Here is an 11,662-nt window from a genome sequence, read left to right as displayed (position 1 = left end):
AAAAAAAGTTGCCAGCCACCGCCAGCATTTTTGATCATTTTCACAAAAATTTCATGGCCTCCAGAATATTTTGTTGTATGAATATCTGAACATGCAATGCTTTTAAACAACAACAACAACAACAAACACCATTATTTTAGCTTCATGCAATCTTTTTTATCAACACTTGAACGTGGACAAGTTTCATAAAAAAAAGCAACGTTTTGAACAAAAAGCTGAGAAAATCACATTTTTGTCAAAGACTGCATCCGGATCGGATTCAGATCGATGATCAAAAGATAGCTGGAGCTTTCATCAACACCTCCAAAGCTTCACAGTCCTAAACCACTTCCTGGATCGTCATTTCATTCGGTAATGTAAGGCAGTTTTGATTTATATGCTGTTTAATGTTTGTTATTTTACGTATGCTTCTGCTTACATATGTCTTACATACATCTATCAGAAGATGTAACAGCACCTCCTACAGTATAACAGTGAATACATGGAGGCCAAATATTGTCCTATCCTAACAAACCACACATCAATGGAAAGCTTATTTATTCAGCTTTCAGGTGATGTACAAATTTCAATTTCAAAAAATGTACCATTATGACTGGTTTTGTGGTCCAGGGTCACATTTAATTAGTGACCTAAAATTAATATAGAGTGATTTATTTATTTATTTATTGCCATTTTATTCATAGTTTTTCTTTGTTTTAAATGAATTCTAAAATGTTCTGTTTATTTTCCAGGTTTAAGTTAGATTTTGAATCTAAGTGATTTGTATGCGAAACAGTTTTTGGTTGACTTAGCAACGAAAACCACAATTGTTAAGATACATATCTTGTTATAAAATTGTAATATAAAATTACTCCTGCTTACCAGGTTTAAGTTAGATTTTGAATCCAGGCGATTTGAATGTGAAACATTGGAAAGCTGAAAAATCCAGTCAATATCGAAGAAGCGTTGTCTCGTAAATAATGGCGGGGAAAGAGTTAAAATTACTCATGCTGTGATTTAAAGGTGCAGTTGCATTTACCATTGTTCGGCAAATTGTTACAGGCGAAATCCAGTCATTTCAATATTTATCCACACAAATGGGATTTTCACGCAAGATAACGATTCCCCTATGCAGATTTCGCAACGGATGCAAGTTGGTCACGCAAATTTGCCGCAGTGACCATTAGAAAGCGGTTTATTTTGAAAGTGGCTTCTGTGTGAGCTGTGCTTCAGACGTCGCTACAATACTGATCACTGTCGTCACTCCTCCCTTTTATCCTTCCGGAGCTCCTCCGTGGGACTCGAGACCGGTGAGTGGTGCAGGTGTCGCTCATTATCAATTACTCCACCGGCCTCACTCCGTTCCCACGGCTCTCGGCCCCGCCCCCACTCGTCACAACTGACAATAGACAATGGGCAATTTTGCCTGTGCAAAATCGCCAAAATTTCACAGATGTCACCGGCACCTTAAAAGTTTGGTCACCCTGCTCACGTGTGTGTGTGTGTGTGTGTGTGTGCTGTACAGGAAGCCAGAGAGCCATATTCAGACAGGCCATGAGACACTGGGAAAAACACACATGTGTGACGTTCATCGAGAGAACAACAGAGGAGAGCTACATCGTCTTCACCTACCGGCCGTGTGGGTAAGTGTGTTTGTTAGCGGATATGTGCAGGCTTCACAGGGAGGTGTGTGTGTGTCCGTGTCAATGTGAGAGAGAGTTTCCACAGCAGGAGGACGAAACCTTTGACTCTTCCAGGAAGGATTCAAGCTCGCTTCTCTCGCTCATGTGGAGCGTGTGCTTTTCACTCTTTTCTTTCACTCTCTCCTCTTTCTTTTTGGTCTCTTCCTGATTTATCGCTCAAGTGGTTTTCCATCCAATCCGTTCCTCTGTTCCCCTTATCTGCTTTGTGCGCCAATAGACGGATTTGGGTGTTTATGTGTGTGTGGGCTCTCGAGTCTTGACCGAGCGATTACTCTATGCTTCGCTGAGGAAATACCAGTCGTTTGTGTCACACTGTTCTCCACGGGACTGTCACCTGAACATGTGTGTTTTATCCGTACACAATGGCTCCCCGTAGATGCTTCAGTAGCGTGGCAGAAGTTCAGAGCCCAGCTTGACGGTCACATCCGTTGGAGACAAATCAGTCCCCGGGATGCCGTGTTGGCACATCGGTTTTGCTCTGCTGGAAAACAGGATTTATTTTGCTCTTTTTGAAATGTGCGGTTGACAAACGTTCACCGCTCAAAGCTCGTCCACAGACCACACAGAACATTTCGCGAAAGTTGTGTGGAAATCATCATGAATGACAATAAACGTCTGGCTTGGAATATCAACACATATTCAGTGATCAGCATCTCGGCCTGTCAAGATGAATATGTTTATTCATATGTATGATTATACATATGTTGGACATTTATAAAGTTTCCATATGAAAGTCTTAGAATCAAAAAAGACTGTAATTTCTGAGGTGCAGAGAGAGGGTGGAGGGTCATGAAAAACAAAGCGTTATTTGGTGCAAGAAACCTTGATTAAGAGTATAATCGACCCCCCCCCCCTCAAAAAAAAATGACAGAAGTGTAGAATATGAATTCTTTTAATAACAGTTATACTAACAAACAGTTAAACTAAAACTCGCACCTTGAAGAAATACAATATTTTTTGAAGGGTAAAGTTGCACAATCTGTAACCTTAAAAGTAGATCCCTTATTTCATTTAACATCGTTATTATGGCATGGTAGGATACCCAGGAGGTGGTAAAATGGGATTTTGTTGCAAATAATATTGGAAAATGTGTTATAGTTTTTTTTCTTTATTTTTCTTGAAGTCATGAAAAATATAGTCTGAGATTACTGAAGCTTCTAACTTGATGTCCTAATCTCAAAATAAATAAACAAACATACTAAACATAGAGAGAGAGAGAGAGAGAGAGAGAGAGAGAGAAAACACTGATTGGATAGATGATAAACAAATGCATAAAGTTCTTTTTTTTTCTTTTTTGCCCTCTATAAAGTCTATACAATTTAACCATAGAAAAATTACAAATGAGATGGTGTTTATATGTATACTGTATATATATCCATCAGAAATTAGATTAAATGGATTAAGAAATTAACATAAAACTCTTTGTCAGATGACAAAAAGTAAACTCGCATTTCTAAAGAGTTTTTGAAGAAATGTCAACAATGTCTTTAAATTTGGCCAAATTCACTAAAATAAAATACAAAATTCAATATAAAATTCAAAACAAATTCAACATTTGGCAGTCAGATTTTACTTTGGCAATTTTGCTGTTTAAAATTATATATACTGTATATATACACTACTATATTACTAAACTTTTAGCTAGTTGTCTAAGCAAAATGTTCATTTTCATTTACTAAAATAACTAAAAGCTAAAAAAGAAATACAAATTTATAAAAACGATAGATACATATTTAAAAAAATAAATAAACTGACAAAACACAACACGATTACTAAAACTTTAACAAAACTTAAAATGAAAATTAAAAATACAAAAAAACAGAACCTAATTCAAATGATTAAAAAAAACTATCTAGAATTTAGTATCTCAAAAGATACTAAAATAACAATGCTACTGTCATAAAACAAACTCAAAACACCTTTGAGGAAAAAAGTGCATACGAAAGCAAATTATCAATACACAGTTAATACTGTAACAAACTTGTAATGCACACTTTTATTCATTAATACAAGTATAAACTAACATAATTATAGTATTTATACTACTATTAGCACTTGTTAGAATAACGCTGGTGTATTAATAATGACACAAGATGATAGATACAAGTCAGGGATTTTAATATGACAATTTCATCATTTTTCATAAACAAATGATCAGAGCTGTGCCATTCATATTCTATCAGTCTAGAAGTAATAATACTAAACTATCGGCTCTACACTGTCACATTGGTGTCCATTTTGGTGTCCAATGAATTTTAGGAGAAACAAAGTTGATACCTGAAAGGAAACGTCTATTAAAGAGCAATAAATAACGTCTGGCAATCTGAGCAATGAATTTTATCCAGAGCATACAATGTCTCATACTGTCTACATTTATAAGCGAGATGAATACAAAACTAAACCAATGATTTCCTCCGAGAACTGGTTTACAAACGAAGAAAGAAAGTCATACTGACAGAGACAAATGTAACAGACTGTTTGCTTTCTCACTGTTTAAGTAGACGTGCCGTTGCGGTCGGGCAGCGAGGGGAAACTTCAGAAAATATAGCGCTGCGCAGGCTTTGCCAGGCATTTCAGTTCTGTGTGGAAGTACAGGGGGCCTTTATGTCCCACTGCAGGCCATGATGGGCACACAAACAGTGTGTGTGTGTGTGTGGAGGTGATGAAACATTAGATATTTTCCTCTTCACATGCAGCAGTAGTTGCCAATGGGTAAGCCATGCTCTGATGAGCCCCTGTGTGTGTGTGTGTGTGTGTGTGTGTGTGTTCAGGCGATTCCTGTCGTTCTGTGCAAAGTTCAAGGCAGAGTTTCTGGAGCGGGCCGCTGGCTGCCTCGTAATTAAAGACTGATCTTTTGCACCCACACAGGCTGCACACGTGGGTTCGGATGTGTGTGCGCAGATCGCAGGCAAGCGAGCTCTCAGCACTTTTTCTCCCACATATCCCAGCGCTTTGAGAAAGGGATCGTTTGATTGTGTGTTTAGTGTGTTGGTGTGTGTCTCACCGCTGTGGCTCCGCGCACAGACTCCCCTGTTTCTCTGTGGATTTTGAAACATGTAGCTCTAAGCAAACTTACAAAACAAACGATGCGTGACATTTTGTTCGAGTTCACGTTGTGTTCTGTTTCAGTTTGTGACTTCGCTTGCTTGTGTGTTGTTGAGAAGAAAAAAAAAGTGGCCAGTTTGTACATAAACGCATTACATGATACGAGATAAGAACAGTGTTTGACTCAAATTTAAAAGGGAAAAAATGTAAACGATATTTTAGATAAAGAAAACAAAGCTAATTTTGAGATAGGTTTTTCGTGGTTTTACAGTGTTTTATTTTATTTTTATTTGTGTGTGTGTGTAAAACATGCTTAATTGTCATGAAAATAATGCAAAAATATGAATGGTCCTAAAAATAGGTTTAATAGTTTATTACATTTATAATTAAATTATTTTTCTTGTCTGTGACTTTAGAAATTCACTAATGATATAGCCTATAAAATATTATTTGTAACAGTGTTTTACCCTCTTTATTATATTAAATATTTTAAGCACATTGTAGTGTTTCTTAAAATTTACCCACAATTTTTTTGTGTGTGTGTGTGTGTGTGTGTGTAAAATAAAGAAATAAAGAAATAAAAATGCAAAATTATGAATGGTCCTAAAAATAGGTTTAATTACATTATGAAAAAAAAAATAATAATAATAATGTATATATATATATATTAAAACAGTTAATTAATAAAATAAATGAAAATATATGTATTAAATCAAATAATTAATTATACATGGAATATGAATACTATATAATTATAATATAGTTAAAATGTTTTAATATTAATTAAGATATTTATAATTATCTTAAGATAATTATAATTATAATTACTAAATATTAATCATTAATAACATGTGCAATTAATAATAAGAAACCTTTTACACTATATTTTGGGTGAAATATAACCCAAACATTTCTTTGTGATATTCACCCAGTCATCATAATACACAAAATACATGTCTTGAAAAGTATGACAAAAAAATGACTGAAAGATAATGACAATGATTTCAACCACAGGGTTTTTTCTTAATATTTTTGTGATCAGTGAAATGATGAATCACATGAACTTGAGATTTTAATCAAGCATTAACGGTAATATGAACTGTGATGTTATAAACCTCTGCAGGTGCTGCTCATATGTGGGCCGGAGAGGAGGGGGTCCGCAGGCCCTATCCATCGGGAAGAACTGCGATAAGGGATTGTGGTTTAATATGTTTTAATATTAAGATGTATAATTACTAAATATTATATCATATTATATGATATATTTAAAATTATCTGTGATGTTATAAACGTGTACAGGTGCTGTTCGTATGTGGGCCGGAGAGGAGGGGGTCCGCAGGCCATATCCATCGGGAAGAACTGTGATAAGTTTGGGATTGTGGTGCACGAGCTCGGTCACGTGATCGGATTCTGGCATGAGCACACGCGACCCGACAGAGACGATCATGTCAGTATCATACGGGACAACATTCAGCCAGGTAAGAAAAACAGCAGCCGCAAAATATCGCTCGCATGTGTGTGAAGTGATTGTATTCAAGACTCAGGTGTAATTAGGGTTGGGTACCGAACTCGGTACTTTTAAGGGTACCAACCGAATTGCATTGGTACTACCGAGTACCGATTCACGTTAAATACCGGTACCGTACCGGTTAAAATGTGAATGGTACCCAACCCTAGGTGTAATGCCAATGATCTCTGCACAGATTACATGCCATGTATTGCTAACTGAAAGCTCATGATAATGCATAGAAAAGTGAGGTCAACAACACTCCAACAACAAGCATAAAAGACGATTTTGTGCCAGCTTTCTTGGAAGCAGCTGTTACAGCATTTGCTTGGAACGACACGGCCCACTTTATAAAACACATTCTCGACTGCTGAGCTCAGCACTAATCACAGGGCAAGCCGAAATGTTCTGAAGTGTGGTTACATTTCTAGAGCTGTATGGTTTCTGCGAAAACGCGGAGTCCATTCATATAAACGTAATTTACTCTATAGCGCGGAATGCCACGGAATTCCCACACTGCCTTATAGACAACCTTAAGACTAACATATTGATACTAACGAATACTTAATGAACAAGATATGCTGAAATAATGGCTGTCGTTACACATCTGTGCAAATAGAGACTCATTACAGACTCATTATATGGCACGGAATAATTCTCAGCAGAGAGGGAAGATTCATAAATAATGTCTGCGACTTGAGAAATTCACTGATGATAGAGAAGTGTTTTGCCCTTTTTATTATATTAAATATTTTGAAGCACATTAGTGGAATGTCTTTCATAATAATAATTGCCAGCTAACAGGGGATGTGCTTGAGCGCTTGTGGCGTTGCCATGTGCACCACCCAGGAATACTTGGGAATTTCCCCAATGCATACTGGACACACAATGCTCTGATTTACTGAACATACTCTCTGACGTAATGACAAATATGAAGTATGGACATAGTAATTAAATAATCCACAATGTGATAATGTAATGATGAATCTGTAAAAACTATTTTGTGAACGCAGACACCTCTTTTTGTCTCTTTTGTCTGTATGGGCTCTTACTGTTGACATCACTTCCTGTCTGAGTCTCATTCTCAGTTTCGTCTCATAGGACAGGAGTACAACTTCCTGAAGATGGAGCCTGGTGAGGTGGACTCACTCGGAGAGGTCTATGACTTCGACAGCATCATGCACTATGCAAGAAATACTTTTTCCAGGTAAGAACCTCTAAGTATTGTATTATTTAAAAACATTTCCCTCATACCAAAATGCCGACCCTTTAATTAAATCATATTTAATATAAATCACACACACACACATACATGCATACATACATACAGATATATAGATAGATAGATAGATAGATATCTCATCATATATATATATATGGATAATAAAAGTGTTTGTTTACATAATGTGTTTACTGTATATATTTACTATGTATATATAAATACACAAACATACATGTATATATTTTAAAAATTCAGGGTGACCTCTGAATGAGGCATCAGCAGTTCTGCGGCGGGACGGCTATCTGAGCATCTCTCTCCTCTTACACTCTTTCTGCTGAGCTTTCACAACGCCGCTATTGTGCTTCTCAGTGCCTGGCAGTTGTTCACAGAGCAGTCGGAGCCGGTCGGTTTCCGTGTGTGGAAAGGCTCGGTTCAGACATCATCTAGCTTCAGTTCTGTTATGATCTGATCTCTCAATGTCAGATTAATTTAATTAACTTCCTGCTTCTCCTCATGCCTCTCTGGCACTGTGTGGGCGGTAGGACAAAACCTTGTGGTAGGAGTTTGGATCAGAGTAACTGTATACTCAAGGTTGCGTTTGGCAATGATTTTTTTTGAAAGAAGTTTCTTCTGCTCACCAAGGCTGCATTTATTTGATTTAAAATACAGTGAAATCAGTAATATTGTGAAATATTATTACAATTTAAAATAACTGTTTTCTATTTGAATATATTTTAAAATGCAATTTATTCCTGTGATGTAAAGCTGAATTTTCAGCTTCATTACTGCAGCCTTCAGTGTCACACGATCCTTCAGAAATCAGTATAATATGCTGATTTGCTGCTCAAGAAACATGATTATCATTATCAATGTTGAATACAGTTTTGCTGCTTGATATTCATTCATTAATTCATTCTTTCTTTCTTTTTCTTTTAAATTTTTGCATATAAGAAAAAAATCTTACTCTTTGAACAGTAGTGTATTCACAATATTTTCTGGGAGAAATACTATATATATATATACATATATATGTATAATAAGCATAATTTATATAAAATATATTTATTTGATTTATATAATGAATAATTATTTTAACATTTACTTTTAATTATTAATATGATGTTATTTATTTGGATATTGTTGAAACAAATAAAAGGCTTAATTTCACTTTATTTTATTTTTATTTTTTTTGTCACAAACAATAATATAGTATTGTACCATGTTATTTATGTATTATTTAATAACATATTATTTATAACTGAAAGACTAATTCATCATTGCAAAAACAAACTAACAAACAAAAAACTTCAGTATTTTCACCTTAGTCCATTGTTTTTAATCTATTCTCATGTGTAAATAATATAAAACAGTTTCTGCCCATTTATAGCCACATGGATGTATGTACCATGGTATAAATTTAGCAAAATCTCTATCTGTTGCACAGAATAATACCGTCATACTTCCAGTACCATGTGATGGAGTCAGTAAAGTTGGACATGGGTTTATGGATTAGGCTTTATTCAAATTAGTAAAAGAGAAACAGCCTTTCATTTAAAGCATGTGTGCAGTTTTAGGGTTTTGAGGGTGATTGGAGCTGGCATTGACCCTCATAGCAGAAGTGTAGTTTGACACAGCAGCAGCGCAAATATAGATGGATAACAGAAAAGATGAGTGCAGTTTGTGCTGAAAAGATTGCCATTGTAGCAGTTCTCTTCATGTATGACAGGAGCAAATGAGCTCTGATTTGGTGGGATATGCTAGGCATTGATCTTTAGAGATTTAACTGAATTGTGATGTTGTTCATGTGGCATTTATTTGCCTAAAAGTCACTTATGCCAATTGTTTTATCATCATTATTTTATCATCTCAGTGCCTCAGTGGACTGACTGACCTCTTTTTCATCCTCAGTTGAACACACGCTTGCACACACACTAAAACAATTCACTTCTGCTGATGACGTCTGTGAAACCACACTGACTTACCAAAGTGTACTCTACTATCACCATGGCTCTAGAGTAGAGCAGGACAAATAACAGGCTAGCTTCATGACAAAACACTGTTTGAGGCACTTTCATTTTGTCTTTCTGCAACAAATTTTTTTTTTTTTTTTTTTTGGGAATTGGCTTTTTCCATATTGGTTGAAGCATGTCAATGTTCAAGCTATAGCAAAATCTAACTGAGAACTAACCCAGATTTAATTTTACCACTATTTTGCTTATGCTAACGCTAATTTAGACTACAAATTTAGCATGGCTGAATCTCAGAATCTATACTGAGATAACACTCATTACCAGGTCTCGTCCCATTCGTCGATCTTTGTGATATCACAAATCCCAGAAAATATGCGTTGTAGTCCAAACGAGTCGTTCGTTGTAGTTGAAAAAAAAAGTGATTTCTGTTCAATAAAATATCTCCTTTTGAAGTGGACTTTGAGCTTTGTAACTTTGCAGATCTTTTTTATGCTCAAACAGCAACATTACAGACTAACTAAAGTTGAAAAAGTGAAAAAGCATAATAGGACCCCTTTAAGACATATTAACATGTTATAAAAATGTTATGATATTTCAAAGCCCTCATACTGTAAGTGTAACTTTGTAAGTATATCTGAAAAGTCATTATTTTTAAAATATTTAAAATGTTTAGATTCAAACTAATCAGAGGTTTGGTGGAAAGCCAGATTTATGTATTTATTTATTTATTTATTTATTTTAAATAAACGTATGCTTTTATTGAGCAAGGATGAATTAAATTTATCAAAAGTGACAGTAAAGACTTTTTACATTGAATATTCTATTTATCAAATAATAATAATAATAAAATCTATCACGGTTCCCACAGAAATATGAAGCAGCACAACTGTTTTCAACGTCAAATAATAATGTTTCTTGAGCGACAGATCAGCATATTAGAATGATTTCTGAAGGATCATGTGACACTGGAGACTGGAGTAATGATGCTGAAAATTCAGCTTTGCATCACAGGAATAAATTATATTTTAAATTATATTCAATTAGAAACCATTTCTTTTAAATTGAAATAATATTCCACAATATTACTGATTTTAATGTATTTTTGGTCAAATAAATGCAGCCTTGGTGAACGCAAGAGACTTTTGAATGGTAGCATGTGTGTATATTGGATATTGGATTTATATTTAATCTTGAAGGAACACTACTGTTACACTACATGTTATATATAAGAAATCTTAGCTGTAGATTGAGACGCCTTAGACTCGCTAGCTCCATCTTCCTTTACAGGAACTTTTGGATTGTCCTCAAAAGACTTTGCTGATGGGATTGAAGAATGTTATTCCCATTTCATGTATTTATCAAAAGTTTTTCCTGACTAGTTTTGACAGCCTAGAGCCAGCGTTCCCCAGAGCGAGCGTAACACGAGTCGAGGCACACGCAAACACACGCCTATATGAGAACCATCTGTGTTCTCTCCTTTTGTTCTCCTTTTCCTCCTCTGCTCTCTTCGATTCTCTTTTGGCGTACATATCGCCTTTTTTTTGGAACAAATTGCAGTTTGTTCATGTTGGGTTCTAGGAAGAATAGAAATGTCTTCATAATACTGGAGTTGCAGTGTTGTGAGGTGAAGATTTCTCTCTGTCTGTCTGTTTGAGTGTGGTTTTTGTTTTGTCAAACATAAGTTCATGCTCCAGTTTTTATTTACACAGTTTCCGGGTTATTACATAAGCATATTATTTATTAAAAACAAGTGTCATTATTTCTTTATTTATTGCTAAACTAGAATAATTTATTTAAGAGCATATTTGTGTTAAGAGTTTATTTTATTTTTTATTTTATTTTATTTTATTTTATTTTATTTTATTTTATTTTATTTTATTTTATTTTATTTTATTTTTGCCTCCCTTACCTCCTAAGAGAAAACACCCATTTTTAACTGAAGGAGCCTGTCGCCAAAACCATGTAATGCATTCATTTAGTTTAACATACATAGATGGAGAGAATGAGAGGAGAGACTTCACTGATCCTGCAGGGGAAATTTAGAATCTGCAAAATGTTAATTATTTTTCCGAAATAAGAGGGATCATACAAAATGCATGTTATTATTTATTTAGTACTGACTTGAATAAGATATGTCACATAAAAGACTTTTACATATAGTCCACAAGAGAAAATAATAGTTGAATTTATAAAAATTACCCCATTCAAAAGTAATGTTGTTTCCTGGACACAGCTG

The 11,662-nt window shown here is 35.0% G+C and overlaps 1 protein-coding gene across 2 annotated transcripts in view; it reads left to right on the top strand.

The window, feature by feature from the left end:
- LOC107728365 (bone morphogenetic protein 1-like) overlaps positions 1-11,662 on the top strand; it is a 51,832-nt gene that overhangs the window by 1,528 nt on the left and 38,642 nt on the right. Inside the window, exons 2-5 of one of the 2 annotated variants that reach the window (XM_016538504.1) lie at positions 1,505-1,622; positions 5,851-5,890; positions 6,067-6,205; positions 7,336-7,441. In XM_016538504.1, coding sequence (XP_016393990.1) covers positions 1,505-1,622; positions 5,851-5,890; positions 6,067-6,205; positions 7,336-7,441 — 403 coding nt within the window. Of the gene's footprint in view, positions 1-1,504; positions 1,623-5,850; positions 5,891-6,026; positions 6,206-7,335; positions 7,442-11,662 lie in introns of both variants that reach the window. The other variant, XM_016538502.1, reaches the window with a different exon arrangement.

Source organism: Sinocyclocheilus rhinocerous, unplaced genomic scaffold, assembly GCF_001515625.1.
Source record: "Sinocyclocheilus rhinocerous isolate Xijiao unplaced genomic scaffold, SAMN03320098_v1.1 scaffold2232, whole genome shotgun sequence".
Lineage (NCBI taxonomy): Eukaryota > Metazoa > Chordata > Actinopteri > Cypriniformes > Cyprinidae > Sinocyclocheilus > Sinocyclocheilus rhinocerous.
This window is presented reverse-complemented; position numbering and strand designations above follow the sequence as displayed.